This window comes from Oreochromis aureus, linkage group 5 (assembly GCF_013358895.1).
Source record: "Oreochromis aureus strain Israel breed Guangdong linkage group 5, ZZ_aureus, whole genome shotgun sequence".
Taxonomy (NCBI): domain Eukaryota; kingdom Metazoa; phylum Chordata; class Actinopteri; order Cichliformes; family Cichlidae; genus Oreochromis; species Oreochromis aureus.
The window spans coordinates 22995799-23021658 of NC_052946.1; the positions used below are offsets into that span (position 1 = coordinate 22995799).

General features: G+C 39.1%; 2 protein-coding genes across 3 annotated transcripts in view; one reads left to right on the forward strand and one right to left on the reverse strand.

Moving 5' to 3' along the window:
- syn2b (synapsin IIb) overlaps positions 1-25411 on the forward strand; it is an 88625-nt gene extending 63214 nt beyond the window's left edge. The window contains exons 7-14 of one of the 2 annotated variants that reach the window (XM_039611776.1): positions 12311-12373; positions 13550-13692; positions 14190-14264; positions 15067-15169; positions 17107-17283; positions 19377-19443; positions 22558-23389; positions 23508-25411. In XM_039611776.1, the coding sequence (XP_039467710.1) occupies positions 12311-12373; positions 13550-13692; positions 14190-14264; positions 15067-15169; positions 17107-17283; positions 19377-19443; positions 22558-23389; positions 23508-23661 (1614 nt within the window). In that variant the 3' untranslated portion in view covers positions 23662-25411. Of the gene's footprint in view, positions 1-12310; positions 12374-13549; positions 13693-14189; positions 14265-15066; positions 15170-17106; positions 17284-19376; positions 21727-22557; positions 23390-23507 lie in introns of those variants that run through there. The other variant, XR_005612975.1, reaches the window with a different exon arrangement.
- On the reverse strand, positions 260-11800 carry LOC116313638 (metalloproteinase inhibitor 4). Its single transcript, XM_031731396.2, has 6 exons — positions 11706-11800; positions 11234-11547; positions 3911-4008; positions 3188-3302; positions 2677-2801; positions 260-2329 (listed from the first exon to the last, which is right to left on the reverse strand). Exons 2-6 carry the CDS (start codon positions 11370-11372, stop codon positions 2132-2134), a joined length of 675 nt encoding a protein of 224 aa, XP_031587256.1. The 5' UTR covers positions 11373-11547; positions 11706-11800; the 3' UTR covers positions 260-2131.
- Positions 25412-25860: the final 449 nt, after the last annotated feature.

Genomic DNA, 25860 nt, shown 5'->3' on the forward strand with positions numbered 1-25860 from the left:
TATGGTATAGAGGTAGGATTTAAGACACATTTACTTTTAAAAAAAGTGTCTTTAAGTAAAAGTCCCGATTAATCTCACTGAGCTCTTGCTTAAGTCCTGCAAGGTTTATTTCCCAGAATTTCCCAGAGGAACCCACCCGAGGGATTAATAAAGTTTTATCTTATCTTATCTTATCTTATATCTTATCTTATCTTATCTTATTTTCTTTGATGTTTGGTAGCTGAGGAGAATTTCTACAAAAAAGCACATGACACACAAGTCATCTGAGACATTTTATATACAATCTTTTTTGGTACATGGAAATAAAAAAGACTCTATTCGGAGAGAAACACATAAATACAAACCCGAACAGGTCTTACAGTATAAAACAGACATGAAACTGTTTAATGCTTCACTAAAGCCATACAGTTAGGATGCATTACTATCATTTTACTATGACAGAATCCAATGTACAAATGACTGCGTAGTGCAGGTTAAATGTAAGTAGTTATTGTTAAATGTGACCATAATATGATGTCGAGACATTCTTGATGTTGATGTTCACAATGCATTTTAATCTGTATGACTTTAGTAAAGTTATCCATGAAGAAGACAGGGGTCAACTCACATTTTTTACTGAGTTATTATATTGAGTAATTTTAACTGTTAATTATTGTTCATTCAAGGTTGTCAGCTATTTCTCTTTTTTGCTGGTTTTGTCAATTTTTTTTAAGTGAATTGAGCCTTGTCTTGTTAAATCATTTCCTCCATGGAGAGGGGGGCAGGCTTGGCTTCTACAGATGGCAGTGCAGTTGTTAAAGCGCTGGATTAGATTTTTTGGCACAGGAAATAGTACAACCAATGAAACTAAACACACAAAAACACAAGAGAAGAATCTATATGCTATAAGAACAAATATTGTTAGCATTTAAAATGTTAATTGTCACAAAATACAATATTTACAGTCTCATAAATTTGAGGGGAAAAAACTGTTTTTAAGGTGACCGAGACTCGTGGTGTATATATAATTCCTGCATCAGATTTAGTAGAAATATAATTAATTCGAGAATGTCGGTGGTGCTTTTCTGCCTGTATACCGTACTGTGAAAAGGTTTTAGGCACTTTAAGTTATTATGCATTACACAATACAATTTTTATGGGGCCCAAATTCAGTATGCAGCATGACACGAAATAAAGAAGCATCTCAAAGAACAATCATTAGAAGAACAAAGAGTCCTGCAACAGATGGTATGGTCCCCACAGAGCCTTGGAGTCTGAATCATGGAGTCTGAATGGGTTTACATTAGTTGACAAAAGCAATGGAGACAGGCTAAATCCAGCAGAACATTGGAAAAATACTCAGAAACGCTTAGAACTGTACTGAGGTTACCACTGAAAAGTACCCTTACATACAGATACCTTTTCCTTGCATTGCCCACATCAGATATCGATCAATTCATAAAAATGTAAAAATAAAAATAATTTTTATGGTTATTATTATTTATGGACTTTTGAAAGAGACTTTCAGTTTTTTAGTGCCTAAACCTTTCACACAGATTTGTATATAGTGTGTACTTTTATTTGTATTGACAGTTAGCAGATACTATTTAAAGATATTCACTCCCAAGAGGTGTGAAGAAAAAAGGGGGGAAAGGAAAGCTGCTGCAGTGGGTCTGGAATTGGTGCAGAAAAGGTTGTGACAGCTTCATTCTATTATTTTTTTCACCATTTTTGTTTCCTGATATAACTTTGTCTTATTTTTGCAGCAAATGAACACCTTTATCCTTCATACTTCATGCATAAACAAATGTAAGGCCTTGTATATTTTTATTCATTTGCCTTCAGGTAAAAGAACGGTCTAGATCAAATGATGAGTCTAATCTGGCGTGAGAGCAAGAAGATGATTCACTGGAGTGCTGCAGTTTGGACAGATTTTCCAAGATTTACTGTAACAACCACTCAAAGCTCACGGTTACATTATGCTCCCTCAAATCTAAAATTCGCCCAAATTTTTTTAATGAAATCAGTTGCTGTTTTTAACCCCAAATCGGATCTACATAAGCCAAAGCAGGGTTTTGTTTTTTTGTTTTTTGTTTTTTTCATGAGGCATATTGGGAAACATATGGAGTAAAATGAATCTCGGAATTACAGGTCAAGGGTCAGTCATGTCAAAGAAGTCTTTCTCAGACGGAGGCCCACCCCGGTACCAGCTACAGCTTGTGTCAGAGCGGCGGATGCAAGCGTACTGCCGAGCCTGCTCTCCGTTTAGGCTGTTATCCAGCAGCCAGTCAGTCCACAAGCACTCGTTTTCTCCTGTAGATGCACACGGCACTGTGTAACAGGTGTTGATCTAAGAAGAAGAGAAGAAGAATCGATTCAGCCCTGTAGTCGTTTTCTTGTCTTATCATTTATTAGTGAAGTAGGTCTCCCGTGTATTATGGATTACAGTTATGCAAAGGTTGGAAGAGAAAACAATGTTCACACATTTTAGACAAAATAAAAACAAACAATTGTTTTGAATATAGAGAGACGGTAAAAAGGCAAAGCAGCAGGAACAGATGAGAAGAGTGGCCTTTCTGCTGTAACAGCTGTTACACTGTTTCTTTAGTCGAAGCTCATGAAGACATCTCTGACACAGACAGATGAGTGTGAGAAAGATAAATATGTATGCATAGAGAATTGACAGTCCTTACTCACTCTGCATTCACAGCCCATCTGGTATCTATAGTTGAGATTCTTCTTTTGCGACACTGATAAGTTGTCCCAAGACTCTACCAGATCACACTGGCCAATAGAAATCCTCCCATCACTCCACATGCTTCCTGTTTGGTGACATCAGCATTTAGCCTTGCATTCAGTAGAATAGATTAAATAAATATTGCTGTGTCCAAAGGCCTCCATAAGAATCTTAATACTCCTAATGATAAACCAAATTTTTAAGAGCTTCGTTGGTATACAGCTTTAACCTAGTGTTTTGGTTGATGATTGTCTCACCTTGTGGCATAAACCTTACACTGGGTGGTGGTCTAATGAATTTGTTTAGCGCTGTCCCCGACAGACAGGAATCAGTCTCAGTGAAAATGAAAAGTTTCACTCCCAAAAGAAAAGCCATTTAGGAAATTTTCTCTCTTTACTGATCACAGCACCAATGAACCAACTTGCTTTTTCTTTCAAAGCACAATATAAAAAGTTTCATTGCAAACTGTACCTGAGAGCAGATACCCTGCCTTATTGTTGGAGTCCAGCTTGACTCCACACAGCGATGAGAAAACTGGAGTGTACACATACTGGATATCCTTAGCCTTGTCAAAGCCTTTGAACATCTAGATACAGATGAGAGGAAAAGAGCAGAAAAGTTTTCTACTTTTTAAGAATGGGCTTGGCATAATGTAAATTTAATGCAGTACACTATGTGCTGCAACAGTGTCGTGCAGGAGGACTAATAAAAGAACAACTCCAGGTTTCCAAATTACAGCACCAGAGCACATCCTAGTGCTTAAAATCCAAAATGTGCAAATGAAAGTGTTGCATATTTATATTGAGCAGACATTTTTATGAAGAGCAGATGTTAATCCTGTTCAGTAGTCATTATTAACACCATGAGGTCATGTGGAGATAGACATTTGGAACATTTCAGCTTGATTTTTTTCCCCCATTGCTCTAAAAATATTTGGACATTTTGCCTTTATTAGACAGTTAACACAAGGACAGGAAGCACTTATAGACAGAGGGGAGTTTGATGTCAAACAAAGGTGGGAAATCAAACCTTGGATGTTATACTGTTATGTGTGTGCCATTGAGACATTTAACATGCATGATACATTTTACTTTATAGGGGGCAGGCTATATGTAGCTCCACATAAACCACACAGTATACGGTTTAAAAAGGGAGGGGGGGACATGGATATGTGTGCATGACCAGGGCTCTCACCTTGATCATTTTTATTTCGTATTGGATCATCTTCATGTAAGGTGAGGAGCTGTTGCTAGGCGACACAATCTTCTCTCCAGATATCTTGGCTCTTATCACTGTTTGGGAAACACAGAAATAAACAAGGATTAGGATCCTGCAAGTAAATCCAAGATGAGATAAGAACGTTGTTTGCATACATGAAACAATGAAAAACCTGTGCAGATAGATAGATGGATAGATAGAGATGCATTTCCTCTCAGTAGTGATACAGGATGTGTCCTCCTCTCCTCTGGGAGGGGAATCAAAACCCACATGGAATAACAAGTAGCTCTCTGCTTGATCACTCCCATTAACTACCAAGTCCTCTCCACAAACACATACTGTATGTGAAGTATGAGTATATACTTCACTGTGCATACACACACAGCACATTTTAATGTTACAACCTCTGAGAATATTAATCATAATCAAAACATTATTAACACTGATTGCTTTAAGCAACCTGACCCAAATGTTAGAGGCTTTATGGATACTGAGCTATTTTTCTCTTCCACCAAACACATTGAATCTACATTTTTAGACACAGGCATGGGCTGTAATGATGACTGACAAATTAATTTCACTGTAAGACGTTTCTTTTCCAGACTGATAACATACTGGTAAAGCAATCAATCAAAGAGAATTGACTTTATTATTATACCTCTGAGGTTCAATTTAATGAAAAGTGAAAAGCAGTGGCATCACAGAAAAATGTGTGTGACAGCTACTTATAAGAAAGTGAGTTAAAAACATGCATGGAGTGTTTCTTTTCTTTTACCATAATAGACAAGTGCTACCATGTTCAGATTACTAGATTACTGCTTACATTATTAACACAGTGTTAAAGTTTGTAATATGTTATAGTTGCATTTCACATACATAAAAAATTGGCCTGTCAGTGACTAATGAATCTCCAGCAGAATAAGGCGTCTATATGAGCTCATTCTCACCCTCAGCACATTTTAATGGGTTTTTTTCAACATGCAGGGCAGTATGATGGACCTTTTGTTTGGAATTCCCTTCATGATTACAGGTAAATGTGCTCTGTAATAGTATGAATTTATTTTCAAACTATGTAGCTCGTGTGGCTAAAAGTCATCAAACTGACCCAGCTCCAGTTATTATAGTTTTGTATTTTTGAATTTGTTTTCATTTTTATGTCATTTTGACTTTTTGTTTTTAATTCAGCAAAATTTACTTAGTTTCCAGAATGGTTTTCCTGTTTCAGTTTTGTTTTTGCCGTTTGAAAATGTTTCGTTTTTGTTTAAAAAAAAATTCTGCGTCAGTTTTAGTCTTTTTCAGTATTATTGCATGAAGGGCATATAATCAGAGAAAAACGTTAGGAAAATCAGTGCAGGTATCAATAAAACACTACTTTTTGAAAGCAGTTTGGTCACAGTTTTACACACATGCAAAGGCTTGATAAACACGTCCATCAATGCCTCATCAAGCAACTTGTAATAATAAATATTTACCAAACTAACAGATACTAAAACTAAGGATATTTCCTCTGTATTTTTATTTTATTTTAGGTAACTAAATTGTTATTTTTCAAATCTTGTTTTAGTTTTTAGTTTAGTTTTCATTAACTATAACAATCTTGCCCTGCATGTATGAATGATAAGGGCATACCCACTACACCTGACAAACCTTGAGTATGTAAAGAGTTGTGAGTGTTGTTTTATCAGTCAGAATAATATTCACCAAATACATTGGGAGAAAAAGCATTTGTGCTTTTTCTCTGTGCAGATATTCTGCATGATGGATTATGTAGACTTTCTGCTTCTTATTAGGTGTTTAACGAACAGCATAAAGATTCTTTAATGAATTCCCTGTAAATTCATCTTCCACATCTATTCTCTGTAAAAGCAAGATTACAGTCCCTTGTAGTGCAATGGTGAAAGAGATGGGGAAAAAGAGCCAGAAGTGAATCGAGTAACCTTTGTGAAATCATGAAAGAGAGAGAAAAGTAACAGTGTTAGGGAGAGGGAGTGAAAGTGTGAACCTCACTCTCGCACACAGCTAAGCAAACCTCCCCGCTTGTTTTTTCTCTTCGCTCGACACATAACTGTGCCACGGTTTTGTGTGCTGGTAAGAGGAGGAGGAGCTCAGCATGTTCTGTGAAATTGGCTCAGGAGAAATAAAGACTTTTTTTTTTGTTCATCGAACACACAAGTGGAAAGACGGGCAGGCAGACAAATATGTGCGAACTTGTGTTACGCTTTAATCATTACATTGCTTGCAGCAAAACAGCTGATCAAGGAACCTTCATACATTACCTTATAGAAAGTGTCAGGGAGCATGACTGTAGATGCCTCTATGCTATTTGATATACTTCATTGTTACACTGCATAATTCATAACCAGAGGCTCAGATTCTGTGTGGTAATACATTTGAAAGCATTAGACTTGCAGCCTTGCAGTAGTTTTCTTGAGAATAGCTGCTGTAGTTGATAACTTGATCATCTTAGTGTTATCCAAAACTTGAGAATTAAATTTACAGTGACCACATTTCCTGTAATACCTTACCTTAGAGTCTAACCTCTACAAAGACACACCTGCCCATTAACCCACCTACTGTGTATACACACATGCAGCTGCAACCTCAAAAAATGTCGGAAGAGTTCGGTTTGATTAATTAGTCAGTACATTTTAGTGCCACAGATAAATTCCCAGTAATCCATGTTGTATTTGTTTAAGTAGGCACTGTCAAAGCTTGAGCCATAAACTACTACATCTACATCTACTACTGAATCTTTTCACTTTCTCTATATTATTTTTGATCAAAGTTATTCTTTTTTCCCCCATAATATCCAGTTAGCACATTGAGTGTGGCACTAGTAAAATAATAGGTTGTAAGAAAGTTTAATCTAACAAGTTTGATGTGGTTAACATTCTGAAAGGATACATTTTAACCGAGCTCACAAGGTATTAGGAGTCCTGTTACTTTTGATACTAAAATACATTTTGCAGCTGATATTTTTGTATTTCGGCTCAAATATCTGTATGCAAGATTACAGTAGTATTTAGTTAATAATGTATGTATTTAGTTAATAATTTAGCTTAGCTATGTGAAGCTAAATCATTATAGATTAAGGATTTTTAAAAATTCTGGTTACCGCACAGGAGCCAGTGTATATATTTTTGCATGAATTCATTTTCATAAGGATCTTTTAAGGCTTTTTCGGTCCTGCTCTATTGCAATGTAACGTGTGCATGGTGCTATTTTTACCTTGCTTCATTTGATGCTTACTGAAAAAATATATATCATTTTAGCAGGCTGATATCTCACTCATAATTGAGCCTTCAAACACCAGTCTAACCACCTCCTCGGCTGTGATTACAGAGCATAATAAGACGTCAAGCTTACTTCACAAAAATACCAGTGGAGACTATTATATTATTGCCCCCTTTGTTCGGTTCAGCTCTTTGATCTGGTCTTCATTTGGCACACACACACACACAAAAAGCAACATGTCTCAAGATAGACAAAGTGCTTTGGAAAATTAGCTGTCACTCTGTGTGCCCTAGTAATGGTCAGCAGTATACCAGGGAATAGATATGTTCTGTGGAAAGATCAAACAATTTGCAGTCTTGGCTTTGGTCATGTATCAGTGCCAAAATAGAATCTATAGCTAACCAGCCAGGTTGGTGATTTTGATCTTTAATTGAGGAACTATTGGTTGGGTAAGGTTGAAAAATTCAACATTGGATTTGCAAGAAGCCGTAACATTTTTTGGAAAGTGCATTCCATGATATATACTTAAGAAACTGTCTATGATAATAAGTGAATTGCAAAACCTTCCAAAACAGTTTTCTTGGCCTAGATTATCTGAAATGTTTACACCCCCCCCCCCCTTTGAAGTGCACACGCTAATTTCAGTTACTGCAGCTGTGTTTTGAACGGGAATAAGGACAGGCACGCCTGCTGAGTGAAAGTAGCTGTGCATCTGCCCCACAGTTTCATAACCAAAGAGAAATATTGCAAACTTGTACCATGAGAACCTATCTGTAGTAAGTAACTTCCCCCTCCAAGATGAATCGGCACCCTTGTCATGCTCACAATGCTGGACTGTCAGTGGGCTTTCACACTGATATTGTTAGTATGCAGACCATTAGACCAAGCCTATAGACATGGAAATGAAGTGGGGAGAGACTGGGAAAAGAGAGAGAGCGAGAGAGATGGAGTAGGCTGAGTTGGCATGGCTTGGCCTCTGTCCAACAAACAGACACTCACATGCACACAATGTCAAATACACAAACATGGCCAGGGAACCATCCAAGGTTTGTCCAGATGGGATATTAGTCAGATGTTGAGCTTTATTCAAAGAGCTCATCGACTCTGACAGCACTGTCAGGTCAGCTAAAGGACACCACCAGCCTACTCTTAGAAAACAACCAAGGATGGCCTCAGGTGCCACCAAGTTTTTTGTTTCGATTTTGAGTCTCCTTTTTTGTTAAGCATCGGTCCAGAAAATTGTATCCTATCTGAAAAAGGCCCACTGTCCATATCCATTAAGAGACAGGCACATACTTTTGGAACTAAAAACTTCCACAGTTCAAAAGATTTTGGAATTATCTTTAGTAATTCTTCTGAATTTATGCACAACTTATGTATAAGGTTGTTCATGTGCAACAACCTTTGTAAGAGTTCACGCAATAAGTGTGTGTTGAGTTGGAGTCTCGTCTGGTCTCATTTTTATCATTTATTTTTACTTACTGTTTACATTGTACACCTATTCTCAGTGCCACTAAATATTACATGACTTTAAAATGTAGCTCTGGTGCTATGGTATCAAGGTGCGGATCTCTTTGGGGGCATATGCCATTTACCATTTTTTTCACGGCTCTATATCTAGAATTTGTATTGATCAATTTTGTGTTGTTTCTGTTCTGACCCATGTTTAGATTATTCACTGTATGTTAAAAATCGATGTAACTACCAGCAGGGGGAGACTGTTGGAGTTTTACCTGGGTGGCTCCACAGTGTAGTTAAGTGAAAAATTCCTGGAGGGGACAAAAATCCCTTTGGTACTGAGTCAAAAAGGGCATCAGCCAAAAAAACACATGGCACTCCGGTGACCTCTTGTGAATAAGGTAGCAGCCAAAAGTAACTTGTTTTTCTATAGAAGCCTATGGAAAAATGACCCTTGACCTCTGCCCCAATGTTTTTGTCAAACAAGTGTCCAGATCAAAGCTAAGCTCCCCTCATGAGGTGCAGTGCTCTGAAAAAGTACTTTCCTCTTTCCTGATTTTTTCCCTTTTTTTTTTAATTGTCAAACTTAAATGGATCAGATCATTGTCTTAATATTAGACAAAGTGAACCCAAGTAAATACAAAATACAGTTTTTAAATGATCATTTCAAGTGGGAAGCTATTCTAAGCTACCTGACTCTGTCTGAAAAAAGTAATTGCCCCCTAAACCTAATAGCAAGATTGTGCCATCAAAGTGTTTGTGATAACTGACAATGATGGCAATCTTTCACATCACTGTGGAAATATTTTGGCCCACTCTTCCTTGCAGAACTAATTTAATTCAGCCATCACTGTTAAAGGTCATGCCAAAGCATCTCAATCTGATTTAAGTCCAGGCTTTGATAGCTTGGATAGCAATTTTCCCCACAATAAACAAAATCACCATGTAAAACCTAGATTTTGTAATTATTTGGGTTATCTTTGTGTGTATTAAAATTTGTTTGATTATCTAAAACATTTAAATGCCAAAAATATGCAAAAAAACACCAAACAAAAAAACCCCAAAGCACTCAAATAATGTTTCACTGAATTGTATATTGATCTAAAACTGTGTACTTTTCTCTCAGTAGATTTTTGTTTATTTCAGTTAAAATCAGTAAAAGGATAACGTAAAAACATTCTAGTGAACAAACTGCCCCTTTCTACAGAGTCCAGTCTAAACACCCTGCAGATGGTGAGGTTTTGTCATAGTTTTCATCTTAGAACTATTTTTCAAAGGTTTTGCTGGATAGTTTCAAGTCTAATTGACTACAACAGGAGTTTTTTTGTTTTTCTAATAAAAGGCCTACATTATGCCTGACATGTCTCTACTATGTGAGTAATTGGTGTCCTTCAGTTGCTCTGTCAGATCTGCACCATGCTCAACAAGTCCAGTTTCAAAATATAAAGATCGCAACAGCAATAATGCTCAGTTCAAGGTGTCTCAGTGTGACTTTGCTAATCAGTGGCTGATGTCCATCTTCTGTTTACATTCTATGGCTTACTGAATAAGCATACCTGCACAAGCAAGTAAATGTGTGACAACTTAGCAGTCAGAACCCTGCTCTCTATAACCAATGATTAAAAAATAGGGCACAGTGCCATGCAGCTGAAAACCAGAACATTCCAGCTTGAGATGTTATTCTGGTTAGTTCAGGTCCTCTAGTAGTTTTCCTTTATAGTTGCAGGCTTTGAAGAAAGCTCAAAGAGCCAAACATCCATACTTAAAACCTAAAAACCTTGTATTGAGATAACCAAGATCTAAATTGGCTGTTCACCTGGAGATTTTGAATACAGGTATTGCCTTTCATTTAACCCGGCCTTTGTTTTCAAAGCACTTTAAAGAAGTTGACCCTCGAAACCTGAAGGGATTTGCAGCCCAACTAGAAAACATGACTAAAATAAAAGCAATTTCCTCTTCTCTCTCTCTCTGTCTCCCTCTCTCCTCTGCTGGAGTGTAACCTTTGACCAAAGCACATACTCCAGCTTTCCACACTCTGGAGCCAAGTACTCAAAGTCAGAGCAGAGTGTTGGTTTTGGCTTGTGCTTAGACAAGAAAGAACTGGATGACGGGGGCGTCGGACAGAGAGACAGGCACACAGACAGACGGACGGACAGAAAGTAGGCCAGGACTTTTTTTTTCTTTTCTTTTTTTTAGGACTTGTTTTTATGTGAGTGACAACAGGAAGGCGCTAATTTGTAAAAACAGATAGCACACAAAAAAAGAACATGTTAAGAGAAAAACTGCATCCAAATCAACTTATTTAAATACGGCTATAAAAATCAACCTTGAAATTATGTTCAGATAACTCATGTTTTCTATGAATAATAATCATAAGAATCAAAAAGGCCACAGTACCTTAGCCATGAACCTCTATTGATTGTAAAACTAATTTTGCACTGTGGATTGATTTTTCCCCCCGAAAGCATCTAATTAATCTGATCAGTATTCCAAATAATAAGTTGGTTAGTCAAGATGTAATGACATTGTCCAGATTAGAATAAATAAATAAAGCATGCACCTATTTTCACACACATAAACTTGGTTATTCTACATTCAATAACTTACCAATCTCAGCACTGCAAAAGAGCTGTTGTGGGTGTGCTGGGTGGCAGCTGCATCCCTCCACAACTTCCTCCAAGCCTGCACCAAGCAAAATGAGCACCCAAAGCCCCAGACACACACTCCGCTCCTGGGACACGGCCATGATGACTCTGGCTACCTCTGACCGCTCCGCCACTTGATGAAAGCTCGGCAACCTCTTGTGATCCTGTTAAGTTCCCCTGGAAGCAAGTCGGGTGGGCAGTCAGCAAGAGGGCAGGGTGATAGATAAGACGGTGGGGTCGAAGTGGTAAGATGAGCTCTGCTGAGCCGAAAGGCAGCTGTGGATAGAAATGTTTTCATAAGTTTAAAGTAAACCTATGAATTCAAGCTGCAGTGAAGGGAAGGGAAGGCTGCTGCTACTGTTGCTGCTGCTGCCACTGCTCTCTTTTCTCTTCTCCTCTCTCCCTCTCTGTAGACAATACGCAGAGGAACTTACAATAGTTGGATCCCCTCACACTCTGGTCTTGAATGCTGAGAGGGTCGCACACAGGGAGCCTCTTATGTGCTCAACAATTTAGGGACAGCCTCCTCTAACGCAAGAAGAAAAACTACCATCCTTTGGCTCTTCTTCTGCCCTCTTTTGATGTCCCTACTCTCCTCCCACAGGCTGGCATAGGTCTCATTTACTTAGTCATAGTTTCATGTTTCATGTAATCACATCCACTTGGGAGATTAGGTTTGGTTTTTGGATTTTGTTTACAGAGCTGCAGTGGATTTGTGTACATACACGATTCCCGGAGGATGAGTCCCGCTGATTTTGGTGATTCCCTGACTTGTCCTCTAGCACCACCATGAGCATCACATGTTAGGATTTTACTGAAATAAGATGTTTATTGGCATTATTTGAGGATGAATTTTACTGACTTTGATATGAGTTTTCGTTAATTGCAGCAGTTTTACTGCTTTACTAACAACGACCACTGCTAAAGGGGCCTCTTATTTTTCACTGCAGGATTTTCCAGTGTGTTATTATAACTAACATAAGTTGTCATTATGCTTCTTCATCATTATTTATCCATCAGTTATACTGTTTCTTTGCAGATTACAACACCAAGCTTCCCAGTGGTGGTGAAGATTGGACATGCTCACTCTGGAATGGGAAAGGTAATTGATTTCTTTATTTATCAACTGGCATATATACAGTTAGATTAACTATTTAACCACATCTGCTTTACTTACACTTTAGCTACCATTCAAAGATATGTGGGGATCGAATATTACAGCCAGGAAATAGTTTTGGCTCTGTGAATGGAGGACAAATCATGTGGCTATTATAGTAGTTAGCTTAGATGGTTAAATGGTAATCATAAAGCACCACTACATCTAGAATCACATTTATTGTACTTTTTAGTGCTTTTGCTGGCATACACGACCACTTAATAGCCTTCTCCCATCCTCTGCTTCCATCTTAGATGTCTTTCTTTATCCCTTTCCTCCTATCAGTTCATCGTTTTTATTCTCTCTTCCCTTTTGTCCTAACATTGTGCTGTTATTGATTGACAACTGTGTTAATATTTTCTGGCTGAAATCAGAGTGGAGTGTTTCTACCGCTCCTCATCGATCCACCACACATCATTCCCCTGAACTGCTCAGTTCGATAAGCCATTTTCACACATGCACTGCAGCCCCGAACTTTCCTGCACATTATATGGAGAAGCTTTATGTGAGAAAGCAAACGTCTTAACCGGTCAGATTGGACATTAGATTGATTTTACACTGTTAACCAATCTTTGATGACCAGTTGAACCAATGTGAGAATCAAGCAGGTGAGACATTGTCCAGACAGTTTGCAGCAACTGCATTGTCAATCGGCTTTGAGCACAGCCAGTCAACTTCATGAGTTTGTCCAGTAGTGAGGATGCATTTGTTTTTAAAAAAATCTTGTGTTCTACATTTGAGAAATGGCAACTCCAAGTACTGTCCTGACCTGACTCTCCTGACATTGTGATCCATGTAGTGCCAACTCTGTGCTGGGTTACCCTTATTCATTAAATATCATTTATTGTGACACAAGAAGGTATTATTTTTGTATTACAACTGAGTTACAGGAGCTCAACAACCGCTCATACTTGAAAATGTTCTAAATAGTCTAAGCCTCCAGGTCTTAAAAGTAAAGCCAATGGAGAAGCGCTTTAACCTGCACTTTTTCTATTTAGCAGCAGGGGTTGAAATGTGCATTGATGGCATTTGCGTGACAAATTGTAAGACTGGCTGCATTTTGAGAGTCTTTCTTTATTTGAATAAATAAATTAAGTATTTATATGTTTTACTCCAATGTAGGTTAAGGTGGACAATGTGAGCGACTTCCAGGACATTGCAAGTGTGGTGGCCATCACTCAGACTTACTGTACTACAGAGCCATTTGTAGACGCCAAGTACGACATCAGGGTCCAGAAAATTGGCACGGACTACAAAGCCTACATGTAAGTGTGCTGTCCTTGTGCGTCATTTGGATTTAGGGATGATATATTGTGTGTGTGTGTGTGTGTGTGTGTGTGTGTGTGTGTGTGTGTGTGTGTGTGTGTGTGTGTGTGTGTGTGTGTGTGTGTGTGTGTGTGTGTGTGTGTGCGTGCGCGCTCATGTACCAGCATTTTAGCAGGCAGAAATATAAATCTTCAAGTTTATCATACCGCATCTCCGTGTCTCATGTGCCTTTAGTTTACAAAAAACTTAAGTTTAGAAAAAAACAAAGAGCATATGCGAACATATGGTTATGAAGCTGCCATTGAGACAGTTAGCCTACAGCTGTGCTCTCTGCCTGACTGCAGTTAGTAGCTGAAGCCACAAACCTCCTGCTGCAAGGATGCCTCCTTCTCTCTGCCTTTAATTGCCTGCATTTATAATATCTATACTGAGGGGCTGACTCTGTAATAAGGCTTTAACATAATAATTTAATGCACAATTTCCTCTCCTTTTCCAGGCGAACATCTATCTCTGGTAATTGGAAAAGCAACACTGGATCTGCCATGTTGGAACAAGTAGCCATGACTGACAAGTGAGCACCGCTTCCACATTAGTGATGCTCAGGCTGCCCTGATGTCACACACATCTCTCTTGTGTTTTACCACAGTTAGTCAGTGTACTCAGATTAATTCAGATGAAAGCAGTTGACATTTTGTACCACAACTGTTTTCACATCATCTGCTCATGGGTGAAGCATGCATTTCAGCACAGTATTGAGAGCACAGGTATAGTAAGTCAGACCGTAAACAGTATCTAGTGCCCTTTCAGCACCGTTATCTGTGTACAGCAGCCTTGGAACAAACAGTGCAAACATTATTATTCAAATATTATTTATAGAGTTGCAGTTGTCAAACAACTTTTAGCTCAATTTTCAGTTTTTCATGGACTCTTTTATGCTTATGCAAGCTACCAGGGCTAGAACAGTGGATTAGAGTACATTATCCTTCAGGTGAGTATTGATCCGTCTGTTCTGACCCTAGCTTGTCCGGGAGGACTAAAGCATGGAAAAAACCAGCACCTTCATAGGTTACAGCCTGGAGCTAGAGAGGCTCAAGAAGGAGTTTGCCATTGGTATCTAAGCCCAAACAACATTTCTGCTACACGCTGTGCTGAAGTGATACATAAATCAATACCACTGCTTAATTAGTGTGCAAGAGCCAAACTTTTCATTAACAATGAGGCAGGAAAGGTTCACCATCATCTCCCACCTTGTTTTGACACAGCAAAGAAAAATAATTGCAAGTTAACTACCTAATCTTGTTTCACATTGTCACCTATAGTTGCCTTTGACAGCTGTTAATAGGCCTAATTTGTCACGCTTTTCTTTGTGACAGGTATAAACTGTGGGTCGATACCTGCTCAGAGATCTTTGGAGGGCTGGATATCTGCGCTGTCAAAGCCATCTGTGGCAAGGATGGAAACGACTACATTACAGAGGTGAGAAGGAAAGGAAGGGAAGGGAGGAGTAAAACAAAAGAACTCAAAAGATTTTTAGACTTTTTCCTGCATCACTGTATTTATTGACTCTTGCGTTTTGTTTGGAAACTTTTGCCACGTTGACATCAGCCTGTGGGAGCTGTGTTGCATAAGCATATTAAATTTAGCATGTCTGGCCCAATTTACACTGCTGGGACCACAGATTGTCTGGCTGGGAATAAACTGATTGAGGTAACCTGAATGCACATTAAGGGTTTAATAACTGATGTCTGGTGACACTCTGACGTGCATACATTTCACAATTTGTGTCACTTTATGTTCATCTTTTACAACAGATTGCTCTGTCTGGGTGTTTCAAAGCTTTACTATCTCTCTATTTCTCTTTCACCTCTGCCTTTCCAGTATGTTTTTTTTTTATCACAAACCGGTTTTTGTGTTTTGTACTCTTTAGTCATGATGACAGCAAAGTAGAAGTATAGATTTCTTCGCTGTAATGCTACCTTTTATGTAGAAAATGTTTAAATAAACCAAAATCATTAACACTCCCTTTAAAGCTTTTAAAGTCAATAAAGTATAAGAGCTTAGATTTAGGAATGAGCCCAGATTGGACAGATTGGAGGGGTCTGGCAGGATGACTGCACCAGATTCTCAATGTTCAGGCTGAGATAGAGCCATGATCAAGAGAAGCTGACATAGAAAAGGTTACAATAAAGTATGAGGAGCTTTGAAAATTGGTTTTCTGGCTGTATTGATTCTCTTAAACTTGGGTAGTTAAGGCACTTGAGTGTGGCAGGTTAAGCTTCAGAAACTGATGGGAATATGTTTGGACCCAAAGGCAGAGAACTGATACAAAAAGAAAAAGTATGAGCTGCAAATAATTGAAGGGACTCAGACTATCGCAGCAACACTACCACCAAGCTTTTGAAAAATAGGTAGAATTCAGCACCACAAGGCCAAAGATGAAATGTTTAGTGACCGGCAGCTTGACAAGCTTGGGTTTGTAGGGCAGAAACTAAAGTGTTCTAGAAAGAGCTGCTTCTCTGTGGAACCATTTTAGCAGTAAGTACAGAGCATCTTAATTATGTAGGTCATTGCAGCTTGCTCATTTATGGGTCAGTTCTTATCAAAATTGTGATAACTGGCCATGAAAAGCTGGAAGAAAACGGTAAGCACACTTCAGATATGCTAAAACACAGCCTGCTTTGTGAAAGTCAATAAAGAAGTCAGAACCAACTCGATGTTTCTAGACGGCAGCTAATCAACTTATAGAAAGAGTAGAGCAAAAGCTGAAGTAGTCTAACAGCTAAGAGTGTTTTTGTCATAAACAGATTAGACAGATGGAGGGGGAGATATGGTGACAGTTTTAAAATAACAGGATTATGTAGTGATGATTCAGACAAGATATGTTTGTGGAAATAACAGTATGACTAAAAATGATAAAAAAGAGACCGTGCATCAGAGAGAGTACAGGGAAATTATCCTGGAGCCGACGTGACACAAAAGGCTTGTCATCCATCCCATTTAAGCTTTGAAAAAACTTGACAGTCATAAAACTGTGTACTATTTAAATTGAAAGTAGATTTCATACTGAAACTGAAAAAATAGGAAACAAATATCAAAAACATACCTCCACAGTTCCCATGAGTCACTTTTTATAATGATGTAAAACTGAGGGCATATTCTTTGCTCATTAAAAGACAAAATCCTGTAATGGTGTGGGTGTGTTTTGTTTCTGTTTTATTTTTTTATATTGTCTTTTCTTATGATTTTAGACTACACTTTCCCTGCAATTGGAGAAATATAACAGAATCAGCTTGATACTTGGTTCAGACCACTTTGCTGTTTAACCTCCTTTTTTCTTCAATGTCCTGACTTTGTTATCCAGTCATAGTTCGTAAATCTTCTCATCTCTCATATTGTTGTCTCCTGTTATCCAGGTTGTGGGTTCATCTATGCAGCTGATTGGAGATCACCAGGCAGAGGACCGCCAGCTCATTTCAGAGGTGGTGCTGGCTAAGATGAACCAAGCACTGGCGTCCAGGTCATCTAGCGTTTCCCGCTCACCTACGCGCTCCCCTCAAAGCCAAAAGCCAGCTACTGTGCAGCCCCAACAGGTGAAGCCTTTAATATGTTGCAGTGTGTAGCATTTGTTCTACAAATAAAAAAATTGGGCACCGCTAGACCTCTTCCAGTGTGGCTGCTGTTTTAAGATCTCTCTGTGGAAATCACGTCCTGACCACTTAAAATTGTGCATCTACAAAGGATCCTGATGAATAACTTCAGGTTTAAAGATACTGTAAGCCTCTTTAGAAAAGTACATAGATGCTTCTGGTTACGCTCCCAACTGATGGACTCCTATAAAGGTTGCTATTTGGTCTCTGGGTTCTTGCTAGAGAATTCATTCTCATTACCAACGATAATATTTTAACATTAAAACTGGATCAGCTTTACAGAGATGGCTGATGTTTATTCCTTGGAGAGCAAACATTGAAAGCATAGCAATCATAAGTATGGTGGAATCAGGAAATCCACAATGTGATCTTAAAGTAGCAAATGTTTCCAATGTGCACAGGAAGCACCTACTGTAGCCCCTCACAACTCACTAATGCATCCTTACCTTCGTTTTCCTTTATCCCCAACCATTTGGAGTAGATGGTTGCCTCTCACTGAGCCTGGTTCTGACGGAGGTTTCTTCCTGTTAAAAGGGAGTTTTTCCTTCCCAGTTTTGCCAAGTGCTTGCTTATAGGGGGTCGTCTGATTGTTGGGGTTTTCTCTGTATTATTTTAGGGGCTTTATCTTACAATATAAAGTGTCTTTCAGCTGCACTACAACTGCACATACTGCAGCTGGACAGTGTAGTGGTAACACGACACACCTTTGGAGTGGGAGTTACAAGTTTGATTCCCACGCATGACGGGTCCTGGCTAGACCCTTCATGCTAAAAACCTTTCAGCAGGCGACATCTGCAGCCTGTCCGCAGCACGGACACAAAAAATTTCACTGCATGTTGTACTCTGTATGTGACAAATAATAAAAAAGCTTGTTGTTTTGAGGCCACTGTTGTTGTGAAATTTAATTGTATATAATTGAATTTCCTTTTCTCTGTTTTTATTGCCTTGCCAACTCTTTTTTTCCATTGATCTCTTGTAGGGCTGCCACGATTAGTCGACTAGTCATGATTACGTCGACTATTACAATCGTCGATGACTAATTTAATAGTCGACGCGTCGTTTGAAGCTTTGTAAGATCTCAAAAGACGCAGGAATAAGTAGTAGTATTTAAGAGTGTAATAACGGACTGAAACAGAAGATGGCAGCACTGCATGTACAAGGATGCCAGCTGCCGTTAAACCCCGAAGAAGAAGAAACTGTGTCCCAGAATTCATAGCGCGGCCCAGCGCAGTTGTCAACAATGGCGGAAGCTAGTTAGTTTTAATATTACTCTTATTATTCTTTCTGGGTCACAAAATAAACGTTTAACATATTTTCAGGTGAGAATGTAGCTGTGTAAACCTCAAATATCTGCTCAGTTTATCAAGACACCACATATTTTCAAAAGCGCTCCGACGTTTTCGGAGACGTCTGTTACCCACTAGCTCGATAGCGAGCCGGGGGCAAGGCTCACTAGAGCCTGTGAGAACACCGGACTCCCGGCAAATCGTTTTCAAACCCACCGCCGTCTTTCGCTACTCAGGTTAAACATGTAATATAAGTCACTTAGATAACTTAAAAATGTTATTGTTTGGCTTTTTTTTAGTATTTTATTTGTTCCTGAGTAAATTAGTTTGGCTGAGAAATAAAGTTATAGTTTTTGCACAGATGAATAAACGTCAAGCAGACAACTGATTATCAGAAGTGTGAGATGCTCGAGAATATACTCCGGTGTCCCGTTATATTTTAGATAGCAAGGAGCAGACAGCTGAGTTTATTAAACTTCACTGAAACAATCTGCAAATTTCATTAAAAGTGTAATAAACTATCATCTTGTCTTTATTTTTAGTTAGCACATACCTTAAACACTTAAAGCTGTAAGCTAATGATAGTTATATAAGAGCAGATGCATGCTGGTGCAATAAGCTGTACATTTTACGTCCAATGGATGCATGATCTGATTAGTCGACTAATCGCAAAAATAATCGGTGACTAGTCGACTATCAAAATAATCGTTTGTGGCAGCCCTAATCTCTTGTCTCCTCTCTGTCTACTAGACTGCTGCCCTTAAGGAAGGACTGGCTGATCCTAACAGGACTTCAAGCCAACGCCCTCAACCTCAAGGTTTCTGAACACTATTCACCAATGTAAAAGTGCTGCTGCTGTAGCATGTCTAGAAAACACTAACTAAATTCATCATTGGACAGTCCCCTTGCTAACATCACTTTCTGAAATGAAGTATCCACTAGCTGTCAACTTGAACATCTTCCTTATCAAACAAAGTACTGCCATCAGAAAGAAAAACAAGTGGAAATAAGTATTCAGTGCTTTCACATCGTTATATTGAGACTTGATACTGTAACACACAGATGCCCGATTATCCAGTTTACCAGCGATCTCACGGACATGATAGTCTGTGGCAATTTAACAAATAAAATAAAAGGAATGAATTGGCATGTTTTTGGAAGTAGACCTGTTTGTTTTTTCTGCCAAGAATTAGACAAGAAGACCAACAGTAATGTCTTCTCTGTACTGTAGATATGCACCTACCATTAGCTTTGCTTAGGGCTTGGAAACTGGGAAAACAGCTTACCTGGCAACCCGATCCACCTTTAGAACTCCCTGATTTGCACTTTGACGTCGTGTTTTGCTCTGTGGCTTTCACAGGTTTTGTATTCATCAAAATAATGACACACATCTTGTCAAAATGGGAAACTTTGATCTGCTATGGTTTCTTTGGAAAGAGCCATGCTAGCTGTTTCCCCTGTTTTCAGGCTTTGTTTTTAGTCTACCTAATTACCTACTGAGTGTAGCTTCATGTTTACTGTATAGGTACAAGAGGCATATTCATCTTCTCATCTAACTCTTGGCAAGAAAATGAAAGAGTGCAGAAGAGTAGAAGCAGCTTGTATTTTGTGAGCATACTTATCCTTGTTCCTTGAACTTAACAGTGTCCTTCATTACTGCCTCAAACTAGTATATTGATATAATGGCTTCACTTCGGTGTTGACAGAAATGATTGGTGCACTAGTCTGGGTCCAAGAACAGCAAATAGTCTCTTCTATCTGTCAAAGCTATGCCTTGCCTCTTTTTAACTTGTGGCATTCACTTATATTAACAAGCCAGTGTTGTCTCTTTTTAACTTGTGACATTCACTTGAATTAACAAGCAAATGTATATTAAAATGCACTTAGCCAGCATGTTGAGTTTAATTATAGATGTAATGTAAGTGTTAAAACGTGTGTGTGTGTGTGAGTGTGTGTGGTGGTGTTTGTGCTCAGGGCTGACGTTTTAAAACTAAGTGTGCCTACTAAACGCAGTGGTAAAACGGTATCCAAAGTGTTACATTAACAAAGCCATTAATGTCGGAGTCGTTGTGTTTGTCCGTGAATTTGCGTTTGCATGTTTGTTCATTGTGGTTTCTCATTTTTTGCATGGGTGTGGCAAATGCCTGTACTCCATGTGGTGGTTAAGATGTTGTAGAAATAGCAGCTTTTTGTGTCTTATGTGAATTGCTAGAGATAAATATGTGCCTATTGAATGTTAAGATGTGCAAATCGGACTTCGATATGAATTATGCATTAATAACAATGCTATATGTGATACTAATTTAACACTGTGAAAACATGTGCACTTATTGGTGGATTATTATTTTATTTTTATGTGTTCTTTAGTGAAAAGCAAAATAACTTACAGAGATTACGATCACTCTGCTTGTTAAGTTTTGGCCAGCTCAGTTGGGTTTCTGTGGTTTCTGCTTAAATCATTTTTATAATCTTTAAATTGCATTTTTATGCTAAATAAATCGATTTCCTTCTGGCTGAGCAACAAGATCTTGATTTTTTTTGTGAGTAGCTGCTTAGAGTTTGTCTTTGGTTGTAAAAAGGCCTCAACTGTTTTGTGTTATAATACCTGAAACAGGCAATCTGGCTTCATAAAGTGCAAAATATGATGGGTTTTTTTCACAATTACGACACCTGATTAAATAAAGTTTTTAAAAAGTTAGCATATTTTTCTTTGTCTGCATGATCATTCCTCATTTGCTTGGATCCAGACCATTGAATTGCTAATATTTGAACATCTGGCTATAGATTTGATGAAGATTTTAATTTTTAACCCTTTTCTAATTAAAGAGATTAAATAATATTTTTAATAATATAGCTAAAATCATTTGCTACTTTCTGTACTTGCATGACCGATATGGCGAAAATCAATTATAATAGCGGTCAACAAAATATTAAGCAAATCTCTTAACGAAATGTTCCCTAATTCTGGGTTTGTAGCCAAGCAAATTGTTATTGTGTCACCCTTTATGAATTATGTTTGTACAAACTGTATTTTCTTTGGTTTTTATGCGTCGTGAGTCCCAAGCAACCATTGGGATGCTTTATGACAATCTGATCAAACGTAAGACTCGTGGCCAATTAGCTGCTTGACAGCAGTGACTCTCTGAGAACACACGGGATGAATTTTCATGAAGGTTTTGTAATGACAAAAAATATATATAAATTCATAAGTCCATAAACAGGACTCTGTTTACATTTTTCAAGCTGTGTTGAAAGAGGCTTTATAATGTAATTTACATTCAGTAATTCTGTTTTGGAGAAAATGAATTCTGAACTGCTGGAAACTCATCCCTGCCCTGCCGCTTCTAGCTCAGCTTGTGTAATCACTTGATTCTTTTGTGTTGCATGTCCCGCCACGTCGCTGCTTGTGTTTGGATCACTTGTTCAAAACCGGTATTTCTCAGTTAGCTCCTGACCTTTTGTTGTTTACTGTCTTTCTCCTCACCATCAGTCTGTTTCTTTCCTGTCACTGCCTGTTTTAATTAGCGCACTAGTGCTGGTCACATGACTTACTGTGCATAACACTTGGCATGATAGGCGAGTCACCGCACCTTCTTTTAACTGCTGCCTCCCCCTGCTGGTCATTACAGCCAAAACATTCAGAGCCTGCTTTGCCCCAGTCTATTCTTGATAGATTAGTTAGATAGGATTTCTATCAATGTCTGAAATCATTTTGTGAATGGGCATGTTGAGATTCAAGCTCATTTTCTATGTCATGTTCTGCTTTGGTTTTTGGTGAGTGTTACAAATGCCTGGTTGTCTAACGCTGCACTAACAGTCTCTAGAGATTAAATAATGATGCTTGTATGTTCTTTTATTAACCCCTTTTTTGCATTTGGGTGTTGTAAAGCAGTGGAAGGACAAGTTCATATAACTATATTTCATCTTTTAGGTGCACCAGTGAAAGCGCAGAGTGTGGACACATCATCAGAATCAGCTAAGAGAGCATCTGAACCAGTACCAAAGCCCAGCCAGGCTCAGAGACCTGGTCCAGGTCCAGCTCAGAAACCAGCTCAGGCTCAGAAACCAAGCCCAGTGCAGAAAGCTGCCTCAGTCACAAAACCACCAGTACCGAGGCCTCCGCCAATGATGAGAGCCCCGTCTGTCACAAAGCCAACCCCAGATTCTGCTTCCACTTCAGCCCCAGCCAAAGCTTCACCATCATCCCCTGCAAAAGTACCGGCAGCTGCAGCTCCAGGCTCTCCACCGACCAAAGCAGCAGCCGCAGTTTCAGGCCCCGCTGCAGCCTCAGCTCCAGCTCAGGCTTCTCCCCCAGCCTCTCCTCCAACCACAGAGCAGCCCAAACCCCAGCCTCAAGGCTCCCCATCCCCAGCACCTGGCAAACCAAAAGATCTCCCCCCCAAACCCACACCACCTGCAAAACCCATTCCTCCTGTGCGCAGAAATTCCAAACCACAGCTCCAGCCTAAGCCACAAACCGCACCTCCTCCGAAAGCTTCGCCCACACCCCAGCCCACTGCCCAAGCAGCAGCTCAGTCTTCAGATACAGCTTCAGTCTCTGCCCCAGCACAGGTTGCGTCCCCAGCCAAAGCCAGTCAGTCCCCACCTAACATCCAGTCTCCAGCTAAGCCTCCAGCTCAAGTTAAGCCAGCCGCCGCTTCCCCGAACCCTGAGCCAGTCCCTGCCGAAGCAGCCGCAGCACCAGCTGAGGCCCAGGCACCAGTGGAAGAACAACCGCAGCAAAAGACTCACCCTCTTCTGAAGTAAGAGCTGAATTATCAACACACCTATTTAAAGACATTCATTCATTCATTTGAATACAAATTCTCCTTTGTCTGTTTTTTCTCAATTTCCCCCTCCCTCTCTCCATTCTCTTCCCAGTAAATCCCAGTCCCTGACCAATGCCTTCAACGCCTTCAGCGACTCCTCTTTCTTCCGTGGGGTCTCAAGCTCCGGAGGCGACGGCCAGGAGGAGGCAAAGGCCGAGACCATTCGTAACCTTCGAAAGTCTTTCGCCAGCCTTTTTTCTGACTAGACACACCCTCCATTTACCATTGGCCAGTGATGACTTGATTGACATTAAATGTGAACCAGTCTGAGATTAAAGTTTGTGTGTTAACTGTACTGTATTCCCTCCGTCCCGGTCCCTCTTCTGCTCCACTTTTAGCTTTCCTGTGTGAGTAACAGTGAGGCCTGCTGGGTAGGATGTTCAGTGAATGAACCCAGACTAATAGGTCTGAAGGAGTTAAGTCATTGATATAGAATATATTATGATATAGTAGAAAGAATAGACTAAAAATTATTTTTTTCCCAGCGCACACAAAGGAACAGAGTCTAAGATATAATGAAAGTATAATATTAAAGACTACAGATGGAATGTACATAAGTTTATATACAGTATATAAATGCAGTATAAACACAACTATAATGGGAGAGAAGCCAATAATAATTTTAAAAAAAATCAGCAGCACTTTTTGATTAGCTTTTCAGTCAGTGACATAACTCTTTCATTCAGTAGCTGGATTTATACAAATGTTAAATCTTCAGATATGACATTTGGTTTGTCCTACATTTGATGGTTTCCAGTGAATCGTTGTTGGTCAGCAAGTGAGTAAAAAGGGAAGAAGAAAAAAAAGAGATACTTCTTTAAAAGATTTGTTCCTGTCTGTGTAAATCCAGCCGTTGTGTCTCTGGTCCTTGGCTACCGACTACTGGGCTCCTCATTGCTGCCCCTTTTTGTCTATAAGCCTTGAAGTTCATTTACGTGTGCGTGTGTTTTTGGGGGGAGGGGGAATATCTGTATGTTCATTTGTGTTCACTAGTTGTGCATGGCTCCTCCAAGTGTGTGACTTTTTGGAGCAAGTGAGAGCTCTATCAGTGTTAGACTTTGCCCTCCGTTGCCTCTCTCTCTCTCTCTCTAGATGTTGTAGCCTTATTGTGAACATGTTTTCGATTCACAGCTATGTGTGTTAGCTGTGCAGACCTGGGTCAATTGCATATTAAAATGCATTCATTCACAATGAAGCTTTTAGCATTTGAATCAGCGTGCCACTGCTGTTTAGGAGGAGCACGGCTGGCGAGTAAATGAATGCATTTAACCTGCTAACTCATGTCTGTAGTTGTGACTGGTGATTTCTTGTTTCACCTCTGTGTAGATCTATCAACAGTATTGTACTTTGTTGATTATTCTCATGAAAAGACATTGAGACAGTAGTGCAATAACACCTCGACATGACTGTTGAGTGCTGTCACCCTATTATATTCTCATCCATACGGGATCTGTGTATGTGTTGAATACCTTACTCTTACATTCCCTTTAAGATTTCTTTCCATGGTGACTCTCCAGGTTGCTCTTTACGTGCAGTCAGCATCTGATCTGAGTACTATCACAACTGTTGGTGTTTCGTCCTTAGCCTTGTATGTATAGGTGCAATGAATTTAACGCAGCCTGGAATGAACCCACTACCTTCACCGGTCATTTTTGGTTCAGTTGTTGCATTTCAAGAACGTAAAAGCAAATCCTACGACCTGCATATCAACCTGTCGGCTTATCCATTTCCAGTACTATGTTGCAAGTAAACTATGACATATTGTATTTGTCAGAAGTTTATTTATTTATTTTTTTGTAATATATTTATTTATTTTTGAGGTTCCATATTTATGGTAAAGTATAAAATGTTTGTTTTATATTGTGTTTTTATTTGTAATGCAATCCTGCTTTGCATGATCTGGTGACTGTTTTTTTTTTTTCTGTACAGATAAAAGTTAATAAAGATGTGGTTCCATCATCCCACTGATTCGCTGAGAGTCATGCCAGTGGCTGTGTCTTTTCTTTGAGTTTTTTCTTCACATGGGCACATCCATTTCAGTCATAATGAAGTGTGGTGCATCTGTGTAAGCATATATGGCCTGGGATGGATGTGGATATTCACCAGTCAGGGGAAGTCTAATTAAAAAAGCTGCTGTTGAGCAGGATAAAACCGAGCTCGCCACGGCCACTGCTTCTTCTGATTTCAAAATACAAACCTAAAAAAAGTATGTTTCTTCTTCTTTTGCCTCCCATTAAGGATTGCCACAGCTGATCAGCTGTCTCCATTACTATGTCACCAATCCTAAAATACTGCAACATTGAAACCGCTGTGAGTAAGTTAAAAAATATGCAACTGCTAAGACAAGATTTTGACTTAGGTGTCACTGACATCCATGTGATTGTGTATGTACTGGCATGGCTTGT